The following is a 21,896-nucleotide window of genomic DNA, read 5'->3' as shown; positions in this document are numbered from 1 at the left end:
TGGACACCTTTGCTGGGTAGTTTTTTGTTTGTTTGTCTGTTTGTTTGTTTTCTTTTGGCACTATCTTAAACTGAGTAGGCATTGCTTGCTTTTAAGATGGAAGAGGGACTCAAGGCAAAGAATGTACACAGCTTATAAAAGCTGCAAAAAAATAAATTATTCCACAAAACCTGTAGAAGAAACAGCTCTGCCAACATCTTGATTTTAGCCTCGTGAGACTCATTTTGGATTTCTGACTTCCAGAACTGTAAGATAATACAGTGTGTTGTTTTAAATTGCTAAGTGGTAATTTTGTTACAGCAGCAATAGGAAACTAATACAGTTCCTGGTGCTCTGTTTTCTTATTGTGTATAAGGAACTCTGGTAATAAAAATTTTGTTTGTTAAAATGAAAGCCAACCAAAATGAAAGCCAACTTATAATGTAAGTAATGGAATTGATTATATAAGGTAAAGATAGGTAAATGAAGTTATTACCTAATAGAGGTAATTACTTTATTACCAAAAAAGTGATTACTTCTGGAATTTTTGATACATTAAGGAGGAGAATACTGAATTTGGCATTTTAGATCTATGGTATAAACCTTCTTCAATAAAGAAATAAGAAAAACATGTCTTATAAAATTCTTTCAACAAGTGCTCTAGGCAATGGAAAATAGTCACAAATGAGAGATTAAAAACTTAGTAAAAGTTGAATGGACTCCTGATGGATATTCAATGTGAGAAAAAGCAATGTGAGACAAATCTGTAAAAACATATTCATGATTAAATAAATCATAGAGACTCTTGTGCAACTACTACTATTTGTTTTCAATATAACTTTTTACCAATGTATATAAACATTCAAAAAAAGAACAAATCAGCTCAATGAATTTTCAGAATTTACTACATGGTACTCATGTCATCAACAGCCAGAAACTGAATATTCAGTACTCCAGGAGCTCTCCTTTCTAGTCTTTCATTTCCAAGGACAACTATTATATTAACTCTTAACAGTATAGATTAGTTTTGCCAAATGTTGAATTTTATCTCAGTAGACTCATACAGGATCTACTCTTTTGTGTCTGGCTTCTTTCCCTCTCAAACATGTTTGTATGATTTGTTCACACTGTTGCATATAATTGTAGTTTGTTCATTCTCATTGCTGGTAGTATTCACTATACGAATATTCCATAATTTATTTAAACTTTATATTATTGGTGGGAATTTGAACAGTTTGTTTTTATTATCATATAAACAGTGCTGTTATAAACATTTTGTACTTCTGGTGTGTAGAAACATGAAAATTTCTGTAAGGAATGTACCTGGGAATAATAGATATGCCAGGTTAAAGGTCTGTATGTGTTCAGATTTAGTGGATATTGGCAGCTATACAAGATAGTTGTACTAACTTAAATTCCCACCAGCATGTCAGCCTTTTATGTTAAGAAAATGTAGGTTTGATTTTCTTTTAAGTTTTTATTTTAATTCCAGTTAGTTAACATATAGCATAATATTAATTTCAGGTGTACAATAGAGAGATTTAACACTTCCATACGTTACCCAGTGTTCACCACAACAAGTGCACTCCTTAATTCCCATTACCTATTTCACCCATCCCTCCATCCACCTCTCTCCTGGTAACTATCAGTTAGTTCTCATAGTTAAGAGTCTGTTTTTTGGTTTGCCCCTCTCCCTCTCTCTTTTTTCCCTTTTCTCATTTGTTTTGTTTCCTAAGTTCCACATAGGAGTGAAATAATATGGTATCTGTCTCTGACTGACTTCTTTTACTTAGCATTATACTCTCTAGCTCTATCCATATTGCTGGAAATGGCAAGATTTCTTTCTTTTTTATGGCTGAGTAGTATTCCATTGTATGTATTTACCACTTTTTCCTTATTTTTTTTTTTAAATATATTGTCAAGTTAGCTAACATACAGTGTATACAGTGTGCTCTTGGCTTTGGGAGTATATTCTCATGACTCATCACTTACACACAACACCCAGTGCTCATCCCAACAAGTGCCCTCCTCAATGCCCATCACCCATTTTCCCCACCTTCCCCTGCCCCCTATCCATTAACCCTCAGTTTTTTCTCTGTATTTAAGAGTCTATTATGGTTTGTCTCCCTCCCTCTCTGTTTGAAACCATTTTTTCCCCTTTCCCTTCCCCCATGGTCTTCTGTCAAGTTTCTCAAATTCCACATATGAGTGAAAACATATGATATCTTTCTCTGACTAACTTATTTCACTTAGTATAATACCCTCCAGTTCCATCCACGTTGTTGCAAATGGCAAGATTTAATTCTTTCTCATTGCCGAGTAGTTTTCCATTGTATACATAAACCACATCTTCTTTATCCATTCATCAGTTGATGGACATTTGGGCTCTTTCCATAGTTTGGCTACTATTGATAGCATTGCTGTAAACATTGGGGTACATGTGCCCCTATGAATCAGCACTCCTGTATCCTTTGAATAAATTCCTAGTAGTACAATTGCTGGGTCATAGGGTAGTTATATTTTTAATTTTTTTAAGGAACCTCCATATTGTTTTCCAGAGTGGCTCTACCCATTTGCATTATTCTACTTCTTCCTTATCCATTCATCTTTCAATGGATACTTGGGCTATTTCATAATTTGGCTATTGTATTTGCACGTATCCTTTTGAATTAGTATTTTTGTATTCTTTGGGCAAATACCTAGTTGGGCAGTTGCTGGATTATAGGATAGTTCTATTTGTAACTTTTTGAAGAATGTCCATTCTGTTTTCCACAGTGGCTGCACCAGTTTTCATTCTCACCAACGGTGCAAAAGGGTTCCACTTTCTCCACATCCTTGCCAACACCTGTTGTTGATTTTAGTCATTCTGACAGGTGTGAAGTACCTTTGGAATTTATAAAGTTGTATTCAGCATAATACAAAAAAAATGAAATGAAATCATTGGAAGAAATATAATTTTTTTTTTGCAGAGGATAAGATTTTGTATGTAGAAAACCCTAAAGTATGTACAGATAAGCTGTTTGAATTTTGCTAATTAGTGAATACAAATTAAAAAGCAAATTATAATACATTAGCAAAAATTGGAAAGTGAAATTTAAAGTATTTTTAGTAACACTCAGTAAACACCAAATGCCTAGGAAAAATAATACATATAAGATCTACATGCTGAAAACAGAAAATATACTGAGGTAAATTAACAAACTCCTAAACAAATAGGGAAATATGCCTTGTTCATGACTTGGATGATTCAAGAAAGTTAAGATGACAATGATCCTAAAACTTTATCTACAGAATCTTGCATGGTCATGGCAGGAGTAAAAGGATTCTTTCCATAATATTAATTTTTTTAGATAATACTGGGTGGAAGTCAAATCAATATGTTTGCCTCTATAAGAGAACTATCATTAAAGACTAGAACAAATCTAATTTTATATGTCTATAAAATTGATTCAGTGTTAGATTACTGGTAGCTAAAATACATAAAAATTATGCACTGTAAACTTAAGAGTAAAAGATGTATCTAAACTATATCAGGTGAAGATTTATGTTAGACAAAAATAAGTTTTTTCTTTGGTGAACTCATATATTTTTATAGGAGAAAAGGGATTTTTAATTGAGTAAAGATATAACACCTATTAAAACTATTGTAAATACAAATAAAATCCTGTAGAAACACACGTGTATACTAGTCAAGGCAACCACACATGAACATATAGAATTTCATTTCCAACAAATAGAGAACATATATTTGTTATTAAGCCAGTAGGTACCATTTGTAATATTTTGCTATGTATTATTATGTAACAAGAACAGCTCAATAAATTCCAAACTCTAAGTATGATATAAGCTGTAGTATTTTACTTAAAGCAAAAAAGTAAACATTAATAACTAAGTATAAACACAAAAGACTTTGCCATTAAAAGGCACTATCTATGCAACATGCTGGATATGTTCTATATTTTTTTTAAGTTTATTTATTTACTTTGAGAGAGAGAGAGCATGCATGCTAGTGGGGGAGGGGAGAGAGAGAGGGAGGGAGAGAATACCAAGCAGGCTCCCTGCTGTCAGCACAGAACCCAATGTGGAACTCAAGCTCACAAACCCGTGAGATCATGATCTGAGCTGAAATCAAGAATCATAACCAACTGAGCCACCCAGGCACCCATATTCTGTATTTTGATTAACATGGTAATTCCATGTATACATATGTGTGTTCCATGGACTTACGTTTCCAATATGTATTCTCCCCTTACAACTATGATTCTTTCATTATTTCTTAGAAATTTTGTTAGAATGTTAGGATTATAACTTTTATCTGCTCTGTTCCATTTTTAATTTTTTAATTATTTTTGTTTAGAATAATATTTCTTTTTTCTTTATATATATTATATATATACATATTATATATGCACATTACATATATAATATATATATTATATATATAAATATATATAATATATATATATAAATTATATATATATTATATAATTTATTGTCAAATTGGTTCCCATACAATACCCTGTGCTCATCCCAACAGGTGCCCTCCTCAATGCCCATCACCCACTTTCCCCTCTTTCCCACCCCCACCAACCTTCAGTTTGTTCTCAGTATTTAAGAGTCTCTTGTGGTTTGCCTCCTTCCCTCTCTGTAACTTATTTTCCCCCTCCCCTCCACCCTGGTCTTCTGTTAAGTTTCTCAGGATCCACATATGAGTGAAAACATATCGTATCTGTCTTTCTCTGCCTGACTTATTTGACTTAGCATAATACTCTCCAGTTCCATCCACGTTGCTACAAATGACCAGATTTAATTCTTTCTCATTGCCAAGTAGTATTCCATTGTATATATAAACCACATCTTCTTTATCCATTTGTCAGTTGATAGACATTTAGGCTCTTTCCATAATTTGGCTATTGCTGAAAGTGCTGCTATAAACATTGGGGCACAAGTGCCCCTATGCATCAGCACTCCTGTATCCCTTGGGTAAATTCCTAGCAGTGCTACTGCTGGGTCATAGGGTAGATCTATTTCCAATTTTTCAAGGAACCTCCACACTGTTTTCCAGAGTAGCTGCACCAGTTTGCACTCCCACCAACAGTGCAAGAGGGTTCCCGTATCTCCACATCCTCTCCAGCATCTATATACTCCTGAATTGTTCATTTTAGTCACTCTTAACAGTGTGAGGTAGTATCTCAGTGTGGTTTTGATTTGTATTTCCCAGATGAGGAGCAACGTTGAGCATCTTTTCATGTGCCTGTTGGCCATCTGGATGTCTTCTTTAGAAAAGTGTCTATTCATGTCTTCTGCCCATTTCTTCACTGGATTATTTGTTTTTCAGGTGTGGAGTTTGGTGAACTCTTTATAGATTTTGGATACTAGCCCTTTGTCCGATATGTCATTTGCAAATATCTTTTCCCATTCTGTCGGTTGCCTTTTAGTTTTGTTGATTGTTTCCTTTGCAGTGCAGAAGCTTTTTATCTTCATGAGGTCCCAGTAGTTCATTTTTGCTTTTAATTCCCTTGCCTTTGGAGATGTGTCGAGTAAGAAATTGCTGCGGTTGAAGTCAGAGAAGTTTTTTCCTGCTTTCTTCTCTAGGGTTTTGATGGTTTCCTGTCTCACATTCAGGTCCTTTATCCATTTTGAGTTTGTTTTTGTGAATGGTGTAAGAAAGTGGTCTAGTTTCATCCTTCTGCATGTTGCTGTCCAGTTCTCCCAGCACCATTTGTTGAAGAGACTGTCTTTTTTCCATTGGATATTCTTTCCTGCTTTGTCAAAAATTAGTTGGCCATACTTTTGTGGGTCCAATTCTGGAGTCTCTATTCTATTCCATTGGTCTGTGTCTGTTTTTGTGCCAATACCATACTGTCTTGATAATTACAGCTTTGTAGTAGAGGCTAAAGTCTGGGATTGTGATGCCTCCCGCTTTGGTTTTCTTCTTCAATATTACTTTGGCTATTCAGAGTCTTTTGTGGTTCCATACAAATTTTAGGATTGCTTGTTCTAGCTTCGAGAAGAATGCTGGTGCGATTTTGATTGGGATTGCATTGAATGTGTAGATTGCTTTGGGTAGTATTGACATTTTAACAATATTTATTCTTCCAATCCATGAGCACGGAATGTTTTCCCATTTCTTTGTGTCGTCTTCAATTTCCTTCATGAGCTTTCTATAGTTTTCAGCATACAGATCTTTTACATCTTTGGTTAGGTTTACCCCTAGGTGTTTTATGCTTCTTGGTGCAATTGTGAATGGGATCAGTTTCTTTATTTGTCTTTTTGTTGCTTCATTATTAGTGTATAAGAATGCAACTGATTTCTGTACATTGATTTTGTATCCTGCGACTTTGCTGAATTCATGTATCAGTTCTAGCAGACTTTTTGGTGGAGTCTGTGGAGTTTTGCATGTAGAGTATCATGTCATCTGTAAAAAGTGACAGCCTGACTTCATCTTCACCAATTTTGATGCCTTTGATTTCATCTGTTCCAGTTTTTAATTGCTGGGTAAAAATTTTCATCTGTTTTTGTCAACTTTTTTCTAGTTAATTTTAAAAATCTGTATTAGTTTGCTAGTGCTGCCATAACAAAAATGCTAAAGACCAGAGGACTTAAACAACAGAAATGTATCACAGTTCTGGAGTCTGGATGTCCACGATCAGGGTGCAAGCAGGTCTGATTTCTCATGAGGTCTCTTCCCTTGGCTTACAGATGGCTAACTTCTTGTTGTGTCCTCACATGGCCTTTTCTCTGTGAATCCACATCCCTGGTGTCTCCCTACTCAAAGGACACCAGTCTTGTTGGATTAGAGCTCACTGAAATTATTTCATTTAACCTAATTACCTCTTTAAAGGTCCTATACTGAAATACAGCCACATTCTGAGGTGTACTGGGGGTTAGGACTTCAATGTATGAATTTTGCGGGGACACAATATAGTAGAATAGGTTAGCAAGAAAGTTGTTCTGTTCTTCATCACATTTTTTTCTTATAGAATGTTGGTATGAATGCTGTGTCCATTCCCTTTTAATTTCTTATATTAGAATTCATTGTATTTATCTCTATAATTGGGAGGCTCTGGTCTGTGTGTGTTGATTGAAGGGGAGGGTGGTTTCTAAGTGCTGCTTTCTAGTCTTTACCTTTCAAAGGCGCCCTCCTTAAAATATATAACATTTTCTTTTTTTTAATGTTTTATTTATTTTTGAGAGAGAGAGGGAGATACGGAATCTGAAACAGGCTCCAGGTTCCGAGCTGTCAACACAGAGCCCAACATGGGCTCGAACTCTGACCAGCAAGATCATGACCTAAGTCTGAAGACAGACATGGGGCTTGAACTCATGAAACATGAGATCATAACCTGAGCCAAAGTCAGACACTTAACTGACTGAGCCACCCAGGTACCCCAATAACATTTTCTTTCAGAAATGGTTTGGTTACTAAGAATTGGTGCAAAACAGTTTTAAAAAAATCTGTCAAAATTTGTATCAAAAGATTTATAAGAACAATTTAAAAATAAAAATAGTCAATAGCTTCTGGTAGTCCATAAGAGTGAAGCAGTATTATAAAAAAAATATTGAGGAGGTCACTCCCGGAACATGAAATTATACCTTAGTTTTACACTCAGTTGCCTAAATCTCTAGCAAAATGCTCTAGGATAGATTTTAATTTCCTTCAGCCTTTCAGTCCTATCACTCCCACTTACACATATACCATGATTCAAAAAGAAACCTTTTTCTTGATTAATCATTGATTATATTTCCGCAAGGAACTAAGTTAGCTCTAGAATTTACCCAATACTATTTGCCATAAAAATGTCTACAATGTTCCAAAACAGCCTAAAATATTTACTTTCTAAATATAAAATATATATAGCTTTATTTCTATGGAAATTCAATTTTCTATAACAATCCCATTGCCAATAAAATGATTTGGCTTCTAACGTTAATAACAGGTTTTGATATAGCAAAACTTTCAGAGAAAATAATCATTCTTTTTTAAAATATAGGCATTAATATGACATGTTTTGTAAAGCAAAGAACTACTAATTTTTTGACAAGATACTGTAATCTAAAAGTTTTAGGTATCAAAATAATGATCGATATGTAAATGATATACTCATACCTGACAGCCAAAGAAAAATATTATTTCCTAGATCTTCTTTAAATTCATCATTAAAAATATTACTGGATTCTGGAAATGCTTCCTGGAATGTTGCATAGATAGCTTGTGCCAAACAATCAGGATACACCTATCAAAAAGAGTCATATTAGAATAATTTCATATTTTATATAGCCTATCTCAGCTACCAAAGAAATGATTATTAAGTTTGTGAAATATGTATGTCCCTTTTATCTTTTTTTAAAAAATTTAATTCTTTTAATTAAAAAAAATTTATTTATTTTGAGAGAGAGAGTGTGTACCCGGGGGGAAGGGCAGAGAGAATTCCAAGCAGGCTACACACTGTCAACACAGAGCATGACACAGGGCTTGAACCCATGAACCATGAGATCATGACCTGAGCTGAAATAAAAAGGCAGACTCTTAACTGACTGAGCCACCCAGGCACCCTATGTCCCTTTTTTCTTATAGCTTGCTTTTGGCCACTCCTCACTTCTTTGTACCTCTAACTGAGGGACATGAGCAAAGAAGAGTTGAAAATAAAGTCAATTTGGCTATTTGTTAGCATTTTAGAAAATTTAATTTGGATAAAGGATGAAGTTAACAAGATAAGGTTTAATTATCATATTTTAATATAAAGTTTGATGATTATTATTTCATTTAACCTTGGTATTGTTATCCTCTTTTAGAAAGTGACATGTGTAGATCATTATAATAAAATGTATATTTACATATTTTAAATTTTATTTTATTTTATTTTTTTAATGTTTACTTATTTTTGAGAGAGACAGAGCATGAGTTGGGGAGGGGAAGAGAGAGAGAGGGAGACATAGAATCCAAAGCAGGCTCCAGGCTCTGAGCTGTCCGCACAGAACCCGATGGAGGGCTTGAACCCAAGAAGTGCGAGATTATAACCTGAGCTGGAGCCAGATGCTTAACCAACTGAGACACCCAGATGCCCCCATATACATGTATTTTAAATTTGTCATCTTCTCTCTCCCCCATAAACTTCCATATCAATAACAGAATCCTAACAAGATGTGGTTTTAGAACATAGATGTTAATAGGATGAACAAAGTGGTTACTGCTTCTCTGAGCAAGCACGCAATCTTACCACCCAGGTGCCCCTATTTATGTATTTTTTAATTAAAATATGATTTATATATAACACAGTGTAAGTTTAAGGTATACAGCATGTTGATTTGATATGCTTATAAACTGCAATATGATCACCACCATAATATTAGTTAATACCTACATCATGTCACATAATTACCATTTTGTGTGTGTGTGTGTGTGTGTGTGTGTGCGTGTGTGTGTGACTAGAATAACAAACTTTTTTAAATAACTGAAATCTGTTTAGGTGAGTTAATACGTTGTAATAACTATATATTGTTTACACAGTAAAACTATGATCAGATATCAACAAATATATGGTACTGTATTATTCTGTTAGACTTAAAACCCCTAAACTACTAAATTTCTCTTAGGAAGTGACTAAACATAAAAGTTACTATAGTTTTATATTTAAAAATTAAAATATTTTAATTTATTATTCTTGTATTCAGCAGTCAAATAAGTATTTAAAATCACATTTAGCCCTTAATATTAAATGTAAACTTTTGGAATCTAAGTGTCCCTTGGAGGTCACTGTCTTAATCTCTGGAACATAGGAATGTTAATTTATTCAACATATTTCATGAAGCTAAAGATCTTAAGTGGGGAGATCATACTGGATTATCCAGTGTGCCTTAAGTGTAATCACAAGTGTCCTTATAAGAGGGAGGCTCTGGAAATTTTACTATAAAAGAGAAGAAGGCAACATGATGGCAGAAACAGAAGTTAGAGTGATGCGACCAGAAGCCAAAGATTGCTGGCAGCCAGCAGAAGCTAGAAGAGACAAGGAATGGATTCTCCTCTGGGGCCTCTGAAAGAAATTGGCCTTGTTGATACCTCAATTTTAGCCCTATGAGATTCGGTTTGGACTTCTGGACTCTACAAGTCTCAGACAAGGAATTTCTGTTGTTTGAAAAGTCACTAAATTTTTGATAATTTGTTAGAGTAACAATAGGCAACTAACACAGTTACCTAATCCAGGAGTGCTGAAACTTTCTGGTAAATGATGATATTCTTTGAAGAATTCCATGATTTTTGTTTGGTGGTTGGGGGGAATGCTTTAATATATTGGTATGTTTAATTTTATTGAGTGAATCATGAACATTTTTTTTTACTATCAGAAATAATCACATGTTATATTTTGGTATAAGAAGTAATACTGACTATTAAAATTAAAAGGTTGAACAAGGTGAACTAAAAGTTTTATGTGAATATCTCATTTTCATGAGATTAAGGATCAAATGTCAAATTGTGTTGGGAAAATTTCTGAAGGTCTATCATTGTATAACCTTGGAAGAAAGAGAAGTAAAGCCACATTAAATATGTTTAGATTAAGCTAATTTGTACTGAATAGTGGAATATGAAGATGACTTTTTGATTCCTAAATATTAATAAATTTCTCTCTGTTAGGTAAAATAAATCAGATGAGCAAGCAGTAACAAAACCCTAACTTATCTGAGTGAGTTAAAAATAATGGAAATTGGTCAATAAGAGCTGAGGCTTTACTTCTACTTAAACAGCTCTGGAGGAGATAGATGTATAGGGAGGTGGCCTCAAGCATAGTAACAGAAAGGGAGCATTAAAAGAAGATCAAATCCAAGTCAAGGGGTCAAATCACCAAGATGTACATCTTGTTTGTTCTCAAATGAGGCTTTGAATTTTGAATAAAAACTTCTAATTTCTCCTTGGAAAAAGCTACTGAAAATAGGGACCCAGAAAAAAATCAAGTCATGATTTGAGAAAGGTTATAAATATAGGATCTGTCAGAAGGCATATCAACCCCAGGGGAGAACATCTGGACCAAAATTGTAGGTCTAGACATTGGAGAATGGGGGATATGCAATGGTGCCACTACTATCTTTGTCCATATTAAATAGGCCGGTTATCCTTTTCTCAAAAGCATGGTGTTAAAGCAGGCTGGATTTCATCAAACCATGTTACGTAGGCTAGGCTCACTCACCACAAAAGATAGACTAAGTGGAAAATTATGGATAGGAGAAAGAGCTGTTTTTGTCATTTCTAGGCAATTTACCAAGAATCCTAACGATTAACTAACGTTTACATGCAAATAAGAACAAAATATTTTAGTATTAGGAGAGAAAAATCCTAGTCCATCTTTCAGAACACCATTGTTCCACAAAACAACAATTTATGAATCACGGTTCTAATCAACCTCTTTCAGCTGTGGAAGTGAGAGACTAAATGTTTTGCCAAGATCATCCAGGTAATTAGTAGCAGATTCTGGACATGAAGCCAAGTCTCCCTATTCCCAGTGCGCTACTGGTTTCCTTTTATGACACTACGTGTATATGACTGTGAGTAAGTAAGATAGGTCAAGATTGAACATAAACATTTGGCAGTTTAAGTTTGTTTATACTTCCATTGTGAAAGACATTTTACTGTTTTTAAGTTTGCTTTACCCAGAAAAACAGTTATCAACTCAAAATATGAATGTATTTCTGATTTACAGATGTCAACACGAAAGTATTTGAATGTGGCTTCTGCTTTGAAATGCTAGATGTTTAAATTTAAAAATACCAGGCGTGCCTGGATAGCTCAGTCAGTTAAGAGTCTGACGTCGACTCCAGGTCATGATCTCACAGTTCGTGAGTTCGAGCCCAGCATCAGGCTCTGTGCTGACAGCTTGGAGCCCGGAGCCTGTTTTGGATTCTCTGTCTCCCTCTCTCTCTGCCGGTCCCCAGCTCACACTCTGTCTCTGTCTTTCTCTCAAAAATAAACATTTAAAAATTTAAAAAAAATAAATTTAAAAATATCTAATGAAATTCCTACACATTTTCATTTCACATTAAAAGAACACAAAGAACACAAAGCCTTTTAATCAATCCTTTTCAATAGTTATTATAACGACAGAAAAGTAAAACAAAAACTTCATAACTATGTCCATTTTTGTTTACTTTAACGAGTGCTTACACATAACATAACATAACATAAACTTCTCAAGTCCTCTTAAACAGATCAAAAGATATATTATAAGGGAAAAGAAAAATGATTAATTTTATAGATACACAGAAAAAAATCAAAAATATATATAGGATAAGTCAACAGTTTTCACATTATCAATATGCAAACAAAATACCTGTACCACACTAAGGAGATTCTGTAAGACTTTTAGGCGAGGGAATACAATATTCTGAGGGGGAAGCATAACTTTTCATATTTGACCATTACTTACTCTACTTCAGGCAATTTCCTTTCAAAGTAACAAAACAACTTCTAATAAATGTTTGAATAAAATAACTATTTTTTTTATTTCATTTGCTCTAAAAATGCTTAGCATAACCAGTTAATTTCTATGTTTACCTGAAGGAATGTATCCTTTCGACTTGCAGGGATGCTCATGAAAAGCACCACATAACTTTCTGAAATTCTATCAAACAAGGAATCTTCATTTTCTCTGTCAGGCTTAAAAAATAAAAAATGTATGGAATTAAAAGTATTAATACTATAATTAAAAATTGGATTTGTATGCATAATATCAATAATTTTATTTATTCTTAAGAGGCAGATCAGTTGCTATAGTGGAATAAGCATGGGTTTGGTATCATGCGAACCTGAATTTGAATACTGGCTCTGTTATTCATTAGCTGCCTTACCCTGGGCTAATTAGTCCTAGTTTCCTCATCTACCAAATGTATCTGACAATACATATCTTAAAGTAGCATAGTAAAATACAGACAAGGATCATGTTTTGTTTGACTTTGTTTTCCAAGGCCTCAGCACAGTGCCTGGCACACAGAGAGCACACAAACATTTGACAGGTTAATAAAGGTTCCTGCATTAAAGCTGTCATGCAGAGGCAATCAATAAGTTTTAAATTATCTTGTTCTATAACCACTTGAACTCTATTTTTATCAGTAACTCAGCATAAAATCAAAGCAGTTACTAGGATGCGACAGCCACAGCCAGAAGTAGTACAATTGGGACATGATACTAAACTAAAGACACAGTATGTTGTAAGAAGGAAGAAATGTATACACAAAATAATTTCAATATTATAGTGAAGTCCTGATAGGATTAGCTTGGGAAGATGACAGAGCAGGGGGGCCCTGAACTCACCCCATCCACATTTACAACTAGATATCATCAGCATCCAAGTCAATAGACCAGAGAGCAATCCAAAGACTGGCAGAACAAACTCCACAACTAAATTTAGAGAAGAATCTGCATCTAAAAGGTTAGGAAAGTCAGAAAGGTGGAGGGAGGCTGCCTGTAGGAGGGAGGGAGCTGCATGTCTGGAGAGGGCAAAGAAATGGGCCTTTACACCGGGGAGCTCACATAGGGAAGACTAATCTCCATAGCATTTGACTAGAAAGTAGAGGGGCTGAATTCAGTGAATTTATAAAACCAGTGGTACTTGGAGCCTGGAGAGTTAAAAGTCATCTGACTCAGCACTGGGTGAGCCAGGAGGGCAAGTGATAGCTGGGTCGCCACCCTTAAAGAGACAGCAGTCTGTGTAGACAGGCAACATAAAAATGGTAGTTTATGCAAGTAGTTTATGGTGCTTACAAGAGACTCATTTTAGACCTAAAAACACCTTCAGATTGAAAGTGAAGGGACAGAGAAACATCATGCAAACGGATGTCAAAAGAAAGAGTACCCATAATTAAGTATGGGACAAACAGACTTTAAAACAAAGGCTATAACAAGAGACAAAGAAGGATACTGTATCATAATAAAGGGGACAATCCAACAATATAACAACTGTATATCTTTATGTACTCAACATAAGAGCACCCAAATGCATAAAAGAGTGAGTAACAAACATAAAGGAACTAATCAATAATACAATAGTAGTAGAGAAAACTTTAACACCCCACTTAAATCAACAGACAGATCTCTAAACAGAAAATAATCAGGAACAAATAGCTTTGAATGACACTCTGGAACAGATGGACTTAACAGATATATTCAGATTGTCCCATCCTAAAACAGCAGAATTCACATTCTTTTCAAATGCACATGGAACATTCTCCATGTTAGATCACAAATTAGCCCACAAAACTGGCCGCAACAAATTCAAGACGACTGAAGTCATACTATACATCTTTTCTGACCACAACACTATGAAGCTAGAAGTCAACCACAAGACAAAAATCTAAAAAGTCCATAGATACATGGGGTTTAAATAATATGCTACTAAACAATGAATGGGTCAACCAGGAAATACGAGAATAAATTAAAAAGTACATCAAAGCAAATGAAAATGAAAATACAGTGGTCCAAAACCTTTGGGATGCAGAAAACGCGGTTCTAAGATGGAAGTTTATAGCAATACAGGCCTATATCAGGAAGCAAGAAAAACCTCAAACAACCAAACCTTACACCTACAGGAACTAGAAATCTGAAAGCAGCAGAAGGAAGGAAATAAGAAAGATCAGAGCAGAAATAAATGATACAGAAACTAAAAAAACAACAGAACAGATCAATGACACCAGGAGCCGATTCTTTGAAAAAAATCAATAATTGATAACCTTTTAGCCAGACTTATCAAAAAGGAAAGAAAAAGGACTAAAATAAGTAAAATCATAAAAGAGAAAGGGGAAATATCAACCAAACACTATAGAAATACAAACAATTATCAGTGAATATTATGAAAAACTATATGCCAACAAATTGGACAACATAAAAGACATGGATAAATTCTTAGAAACATGTAAACTACCAAAACTTAAAAAGGAAGAAATACAAAATTTGAATAGATGGATAACCAGCAAAGACATTGGGTTAAAAAAAACAACAAAAAACAAAAAACAGAACCTCCCAACAAATAAAAGTCCAGGACCAGATGGCTTCACAGGCAAATTCTACCAAACATTTAAAGAAGAGTTAATACCTATTCTCCTCAAACTATTCTAAAAAATAGAAAAGGAAGGAAAACTTCCAAATTCATTCTATGAAGCCAGCATTATCCCAATACTAAAACCAGATAAAGACACCATTAAAAAAGAGAACTATAGGCCAATATCTCTGATGAACACAGATGCAAAAATCCTCAATAAAATACTAGTAGGCTAAATTCAACAATACATTAAAAAATCATTTACTGGCATACCTGGGTTGTTCAGTCAGTTGAGCATCTGACTCTTGATTTTTGGGTCAGGTCATGATCTCATGGTTCATGGGTTTAAGCCCCACATTGGGCTCTGTGCTGATAGCATGGAGCCTGCTTGGGATTCTCTCTCTCTCTCTGCCCCTCCCCTTGCTTGCATGCACCCTCTCTCAAAATAAATAAACATTTTAAAAAAATCATACTTGCATTCTGGGAATAAATCCCATTGGTCAGAGTGTATAATCCTTTAATATGCTGAACTGAGTTTGCTAGTGTTTTGTTGAGGATTTTTGCATCAATATTCATCAAAGAGAATTTTGGTCTATGGATTATTTTGTTTCTTATAATATCTTTGGCTTTGGTGTCAGCTTTATGTTATTCATTTATAAATTCCATTTTGGTCAGAAAACATACTCTGTATGACTTTATTATTTTAAATTTGTTAGGATGTTTTCCTAGCTCAGAAAGTCGTTGGTAAATGTCTAATGTGTACTTGAGAAAAATTTATATTATGCTGTGTCAGGAGAAACATTTAGTAAATGTCAATTAGATTGATCAATCTGGTTGACAGTGTTGCTCAAGTCTTCTATATAATTACTGATTTTTTTGTATATTTTACCAATTATTAAGAATGAGGTGTTAGAACATCTAAGTATATTTATGACTTTTCCTATTATTAATAATGATGAATCAACCAATTTACCATCATACAATTACTCTCTTTTTCCCTGCTAAGATTCTTTGCTTTGAAATTTACTCTACATGATAAATTTTAAAAAGTTGTAATGTTATAGGTTATATGGGTTTCCTTTGTTGTTTTATGGGTGGGAATAATGTGCTTTCCAGATTTCTGAATCTTTGGGGGAGCCCAAGTCCCAAGGGCAATTTTTAAAAATATTAAGTATATTGCAATATCATTACTGAAGTTCTTCTAGTCAAACATCATCAGGGAAATTTTTGTTAATTAGCCTATACATTGGCCCCCAATTTTTGGAATACTGTGTTCTCTCAATTAATATAATAATAATAATAATAATAATAATGATGATGATGATAGATATATCCATTAAACACTATATACGTAGCTCCATGTAAACAAGTTTACATGTACTTTCTCATTTAACCCAAGAAACATACAAAGTATGTGACTTTTTTATTTCATGAAAGATTTAGAGAGGTAAATAACTATTCTAGGACACATTATTTACTAAGTGGATAAACTTGTTTTTGAAAGTCAGATCTCTTAATTCTATTGTGTTGAATCCCATATTATATTTATACAGTATTTCAAAGTTTACTAGGTGTCTTCTTATTCATGTCACTTTTAATACAACAACTTTAGGGGAAAAAAGCAGAGTACATGTAATTTTCTACCTGTTTTGTTTTTTAGAGATGAGATCAGTGAAGCTCAGAGAGGTTTTTTGACTAGCCCAAAGTTTCACAATAATTATTTGGGAAAACCAGATTTAAAATTCTACTAGACCAAGTTATCACCAAACATAGGCAATAAAGGAAATATGCTTTTATATTAATCTATAACAATTACTGAAATATGTTTTAAAGCTACCATGCTGAAGCATGCTACATTCTAGAATATGATTATGTATTTTGTCATATAAACTATTGGTAATTGAACAAGTGGTTTGTGGTTTTACCATATTCTAGGTATAAAATCAGTACTATTTATTCTTCATAAAGTGTATTCAAATATAGATAGAATTGATATGTTTTGCATACATCTAAAACGATAGTAAAGCTTAAAAGAGGAGCTTACCTAACAAAACAAATATTCAAGGAATAGCTCTATTCCCACTTTATACAGTTCACTAGCTTCAACATAATATGTATATATGTTATAATAAACCCTCTTAGAAATAAAGTCATAGATAAAATACAATGAATAAAACAGATGAAAGAGGAATTGTTCTCATTAAATCATGGAAAGTTTGCTTCAATTTGATCTGGATCCCTAAACTGCCCCTTTCAGTTCCCTAGAACACTAGCAGAAGACTGATCCAACTAACTTACATATTCCTTCTCAAAACAAGTCAAATATAATGACACCAGAAATCTTATTAAGTTATAATGTTTTAAAGTTATTACTAAATTATTACATTTTAATTTCAGAAAGCCACTAGTTTCTAGAGAATAGCTTGGTTAAAGATAAAAAAAATCTAATTCCTTATTATTCCTAAACAATATAAATGCAGTGGGTCATTAATATTTTGGTGTCAAATCTGTGTTTGTTCAAAGCAATAAAATACTATTATTGCCTGACAAAACAATTACTAGAAACACTCTTAGATTATGTTTCCTTCAAAAACTTGTTATATATAATCTTAACAGATTAAAGCCGGAATGTAATGTTTCTCTGTTTCAAGGAAAAACATAAATTCAGCATCCAGATCTAGAGAAAGAAATTTAAGGTGATGAAATTCTCCTGATTTCACGAATTTCCCTAGATAATGCTATATCCAGAGCTCCTAACAATATCAGAAATACAGGACAGATAACTTTAATCTAGAATTACACTAATTATTCTAACATATAGCACTAACTGAATGGTTTGTATGTAAAACTGGTTAACACCCATTTCTTCATGGTACAAAATTCCTGTGACAATCCATAAGTAGCTTTGTGCAAGTAATTTGAGCTGGGGAAAGGTAGAGAGTGGAGTCTATTTGTAAACTTCTTTGAGGTAATGGCACATCTTCTTAGTGCTTGGGCTGTGATCCCAGGGTTCCTCATTCTGCTACTCTCCCAGATCCAGAGGACATACAACAGTCATTGGTATTCACCACTTTTCCCAGCCTCCCATATTCTCTAACTGTAAGACTCATGTGCTTCTTATTTCCATTCTCTTACTGTTTCCCAGATATCTTTCCCAGATATCCAGATGTCTTTCTCTTCTTAAACCCAATCAGAGTTTTTTACTTTTCTGAATCAAATAAAGACCCTGTATCCATCAGAGGTATGGACTATTTTCCAGATGAAAATTCCTGCCATGATTTACAGAGGGTTTTCTGTTTACCTGTTTGTCAGCACATTATAGCACTGAGTTAAGCTAAAACTGTATTATTCACTACACTGATTTCACCAATTTTTTCTGATTAATGAAGATTCAGGATATTTGAAATCCATATTAAAGTTTTAACTCCTCTGAAAGAACTCTAGATTTTTTTTTAAAGTTTATTTATTTATTGAGAGAGAACACACACACACACACACACACACACATACACACACACACGGGCAAGCAGGGGAGGGACAGAGAGAGAGAGGGAGAGAGAATCCCATGCAGGCTCTTGGCTGCCAGTGTAGAGCTGGATGCAGGCCTCAAACTCAAAAACCATGAGATCATGACCTGAGCTGAAGTTAGATGCTTAACCAACTGAATCATCCAGCTGCTCCAGAAAGAACTCTAGATTTTAAACAGGATTTCTAACATGTGAAGAATACTAAAAACCCAATTTCTGTGAAAGGATCCAAAAAATACTTTTTTGTACCACTGCTATCTCTACTAAAAAATTCACTGTACTACAAATCAACTTAAAAAAAGAAGTTTAAAAAATAACATCATACCTTAAATTTATGCAGAAACCACCACCAAAATGAATCATGTAAAAGAGCAATAGAAGCTTCTGAGAGAAAATGGGTCTTCCAGATTTTAAAAACTTTTTCCTGTGGAACAAAAGACACATGGAGATCAAATTAAAATACATTATAAAACATGTTAATGTAAATAGGCTATATATAGAGTATGTATTCAATGGTTATAGACTAGCACTGTTCAATAGAAATTTAGTTGAGCCATGTAGATAATATTAAATTTTCTAGTAGCCAATTTAAAAAAGTAAAAAGTGAAATTAATTTTGATGACATATTTTATTTAATAAAATATATTTAAAATATTATCATTTCAACATATAATTGTAAAAAATTCTTTTTTTAATGTTTATTTTTGAGAGAGAGAGAGAGTGTGTGTGTGTGAGTGTGTGAGTGTGTGAGGGGCAGAGAAAGAATCAGAAGCAGGTTCCAGGCTCTAAGCTGTCAGCACAGAGCCCGATACAGTGCTCAAACTCATGAACTGTGAGATCATGACCTGAGCGGAAGTCGGACGCTTAAACGACTGAGCCACCCAGGTGCTCCTGTTGTAAAAAATTCTTAATGAAATATTTTACATTCTTTTGTGGGAGTAGGTGTTTGAAATACTGTATATATTTTATATTTATAGCACATCTCAATTTGAACAATTCATTTTTATCATAAATACTAGGTCAGTATTTAGACTTCATAAAATACAGAGTTGTGATTTTGCTCCAACCACAATTGAGAGCTTTCAATAACTGAATCAGCTATTACTTTTAAAATTCATATACAAGTTAATTAAAAGAAATGAAATAAAAAATTCATCTCAGTCACACTAACCACATTTCATATGCTCAACAATCAGATTTGCATAGTAGTTATTGAAATGAGATTGTAGGCTAGACTAAGAACAGCAAAAATTCCACAATACATGATACAATTTCCTTTTTATACTAAAGACAGATACCAACAATATTGGAATTCTATCCCAACAAGCCCCATTGTAAGTCTAGACCCTATCTAAATAGAGTGTACTCTTTAGGCAATTGATAAAAATTGTCACAAAAAGTTAAATCTATTTATGTTGACCAGAAATCTTGCTTTAAATAGGCACATTCAATAGATGATTTTATCTTATTGATTTACTAAAAGTTTTAAAATGTCAGATTCATTACAGTTCAAGACTCACTTTAATGAAATCTATAGGTATGAATTACTGTTCCTCAAGTACAAGTCTACAAAAGGATATCATGCTTACTTTTATGCCAAAAAAGATTCCTTGTCATGATTCTGTGGGGGCACTTCTCTTTCATAGGACACTAATTATAGTATGGAGTCCATTCGTAACAGCTTCAATTTACTACTTAGTACTTAACAGCTTAGATTTAGTACTTGTTAATTATAAGGAAATATGTAAAGTACATAAAGAAAAAAAGTAGAAAATTGAAATACAGGGAAAAGCTGAATAGTTTTGTTTAAATTATTTGCAAATTTCAAGCAAAGATTCTTTTCAGTGTACAGTAAGTGCATGATTGCTTCTATTCTGTTTTGGCTATGTCTAGTATCACTAACTTCCTTTTTCAGTAAAATTTCAAATTCTTTAAAGTTTATCAATATTTAGTCAAAACAATCAAAAATTGGAAATTGCCCCAAAACCCCAAGCACAGCTGAAAAAGTTAAAAGGTTCCCTCTTCTCCTCTCACCACTCTGTGATACTTTTTTTTTTTTGATTTAAGTAAATGTAAACATATCTTAAAACCTAGATTATCTAACTTGGAACTTTATTTTTTTCCTAACATTGAGTCTAGGTTAGACAAAATGACTTCTAATTTTCTTTTGAATTTCTATTCATGTATATCATTATGCCTGTGGCTCAGCTTTCTACTCTTATTCAGAATATAGGTCATTTTTCACTCACTTTAATTCAATAAAGTGTTTAGTAAGCATCACCTGTAACCATGGTTCTGTTCTGGGAGGTAGAGGGAATAATGTACACTTTCTCTCATCAAGGAACTAAATTAATAACTGTATGTAAAGGAACATGTTTGGATGGGGTTAGGTGAATTCGTTAATTCCATGGATTCCCATACTTCCATGCGTGTAACAGAAGCCCTATAACCTCCTCTTTGCAAGTTTCAGATCCATAAGTTCAATCCCTTGGTCTGTTATCATAAGCATTTCTATGAAATAATCTTCTCTGATTATTTTTATTTTCCTACACTTACTCTTTACTATAACCTCATAATTTATTTTAATGCTATTGCATTGTACATGCTATAGTAAACCAATTTAAATTCTTTTTTGAAATCAGCTAGGGATATTACCAAATAAAACACTGGGTATCTATGCCAAGATATACCCAGATGCTTGTCATACTCCATCCACCCTCTACCCATATCTACTTTTCACTCTTCACTTTACTATTTCTTTCAAAAATGCAAGCATCCTCCAAATTAACCATATTAAAAATTCCTCATAGCTGCACTTTTATGTCTTGTTTATGTGATTATCTTCTGATTTGTGTTAGATGTACTGGATCCATATTTTTTTTAATTTTTTTTAACGTTTATTTATTTTTGAGACAGAGAGACAGAGCATGAACGGGGGAGGGGCAGAGAGAGAGGGAGACACAGAATCTGAAACAGGCTCCAGGCTCTGAGCAGTCAGCACAGAGCCCGACGCGGGGCTCGAACTCACGGACCGCGAGATCCTGACCTGAGCCGAAGTCGGACACTCAACCGACTGAGCCACCCAGGTGCCCCATGGATCCATATTTAAAATATAGTAGTACCATCTTAGAACATGGAATTTTAGAGTTAGAAAAAATATTACAGATTATCTAGAACAACATTCATAAACTGATTTGAATCACAATTTTTTTATAACAATAAAATATTTTTCCTGAGGAAAGTGTGGAAAATATAGTCAGAGAAAACAAATAAATATGCTCATGATCCAGGCATAACTATAATTAGCACCTATAGTATTTCTCTACAAAAATGGGATCAGGTGATTGTATAAAGAGGTCACACTAAG

At 33.8% G+C, this 21,896-nt stretch overlaps 1 protein-coding gene across 11 annotated transcripts in view; it reads right to left on the bottom strand.

The window, feature by feature from the left end:
• FAM227B (family with sequence similarity 227 member B) overlaps positions 1-21,896 on the bottom strand; it is a 196,019-nt gene that overhangs the window by 149,928 nt on the left and 24,195 nt on the right. For all 11 annotated transcript variants that reach the window (XR_008299184.1, XR_008299183.1, XR_003423078.2 and 8 more), the window contains exons 8-10: positions 18,855-18,953; positions 12,524-12,625; positions 8,090-8,216 (exon numbers count right to left, since the gene is read on the bottom strand). Coding sequence is in view for 6 of the 11 variants with exons in the window: in XM_053224043.1 (XP_053080018.1) it covers positions 8,090-8,216; positions 12,524-12,625; positions 18,855-18,953 (328 nt within the window). In the remaining 5 variants the exon portion in view is untranslated. The remainder of the gene's footprint in view (positions 1-8,089; positions 8,217-12,523; positions 12,626-18,854; positions 18,954-21,896) is intronic.

The sequence above is a fragment of the Acinonyx jubatus genome, chromosome B3 (assembly GCF_027475565.1).
Source record: "Acinonyx jubatus isolate Ajub_Pintada_27869175 chromosome B3, VMU_Ajub_asm_v1.0, whole genome shotgun sequence".
Lineage (NCBI taxonomy): Eukaryota > Metazoa > Chordata > Mammalia > Carnivora > Felidae > Acinonyx > Acinonyx jubatus.
This window is presented reverse-complemented; position numbering and strand designations above follow the sequence as displayed.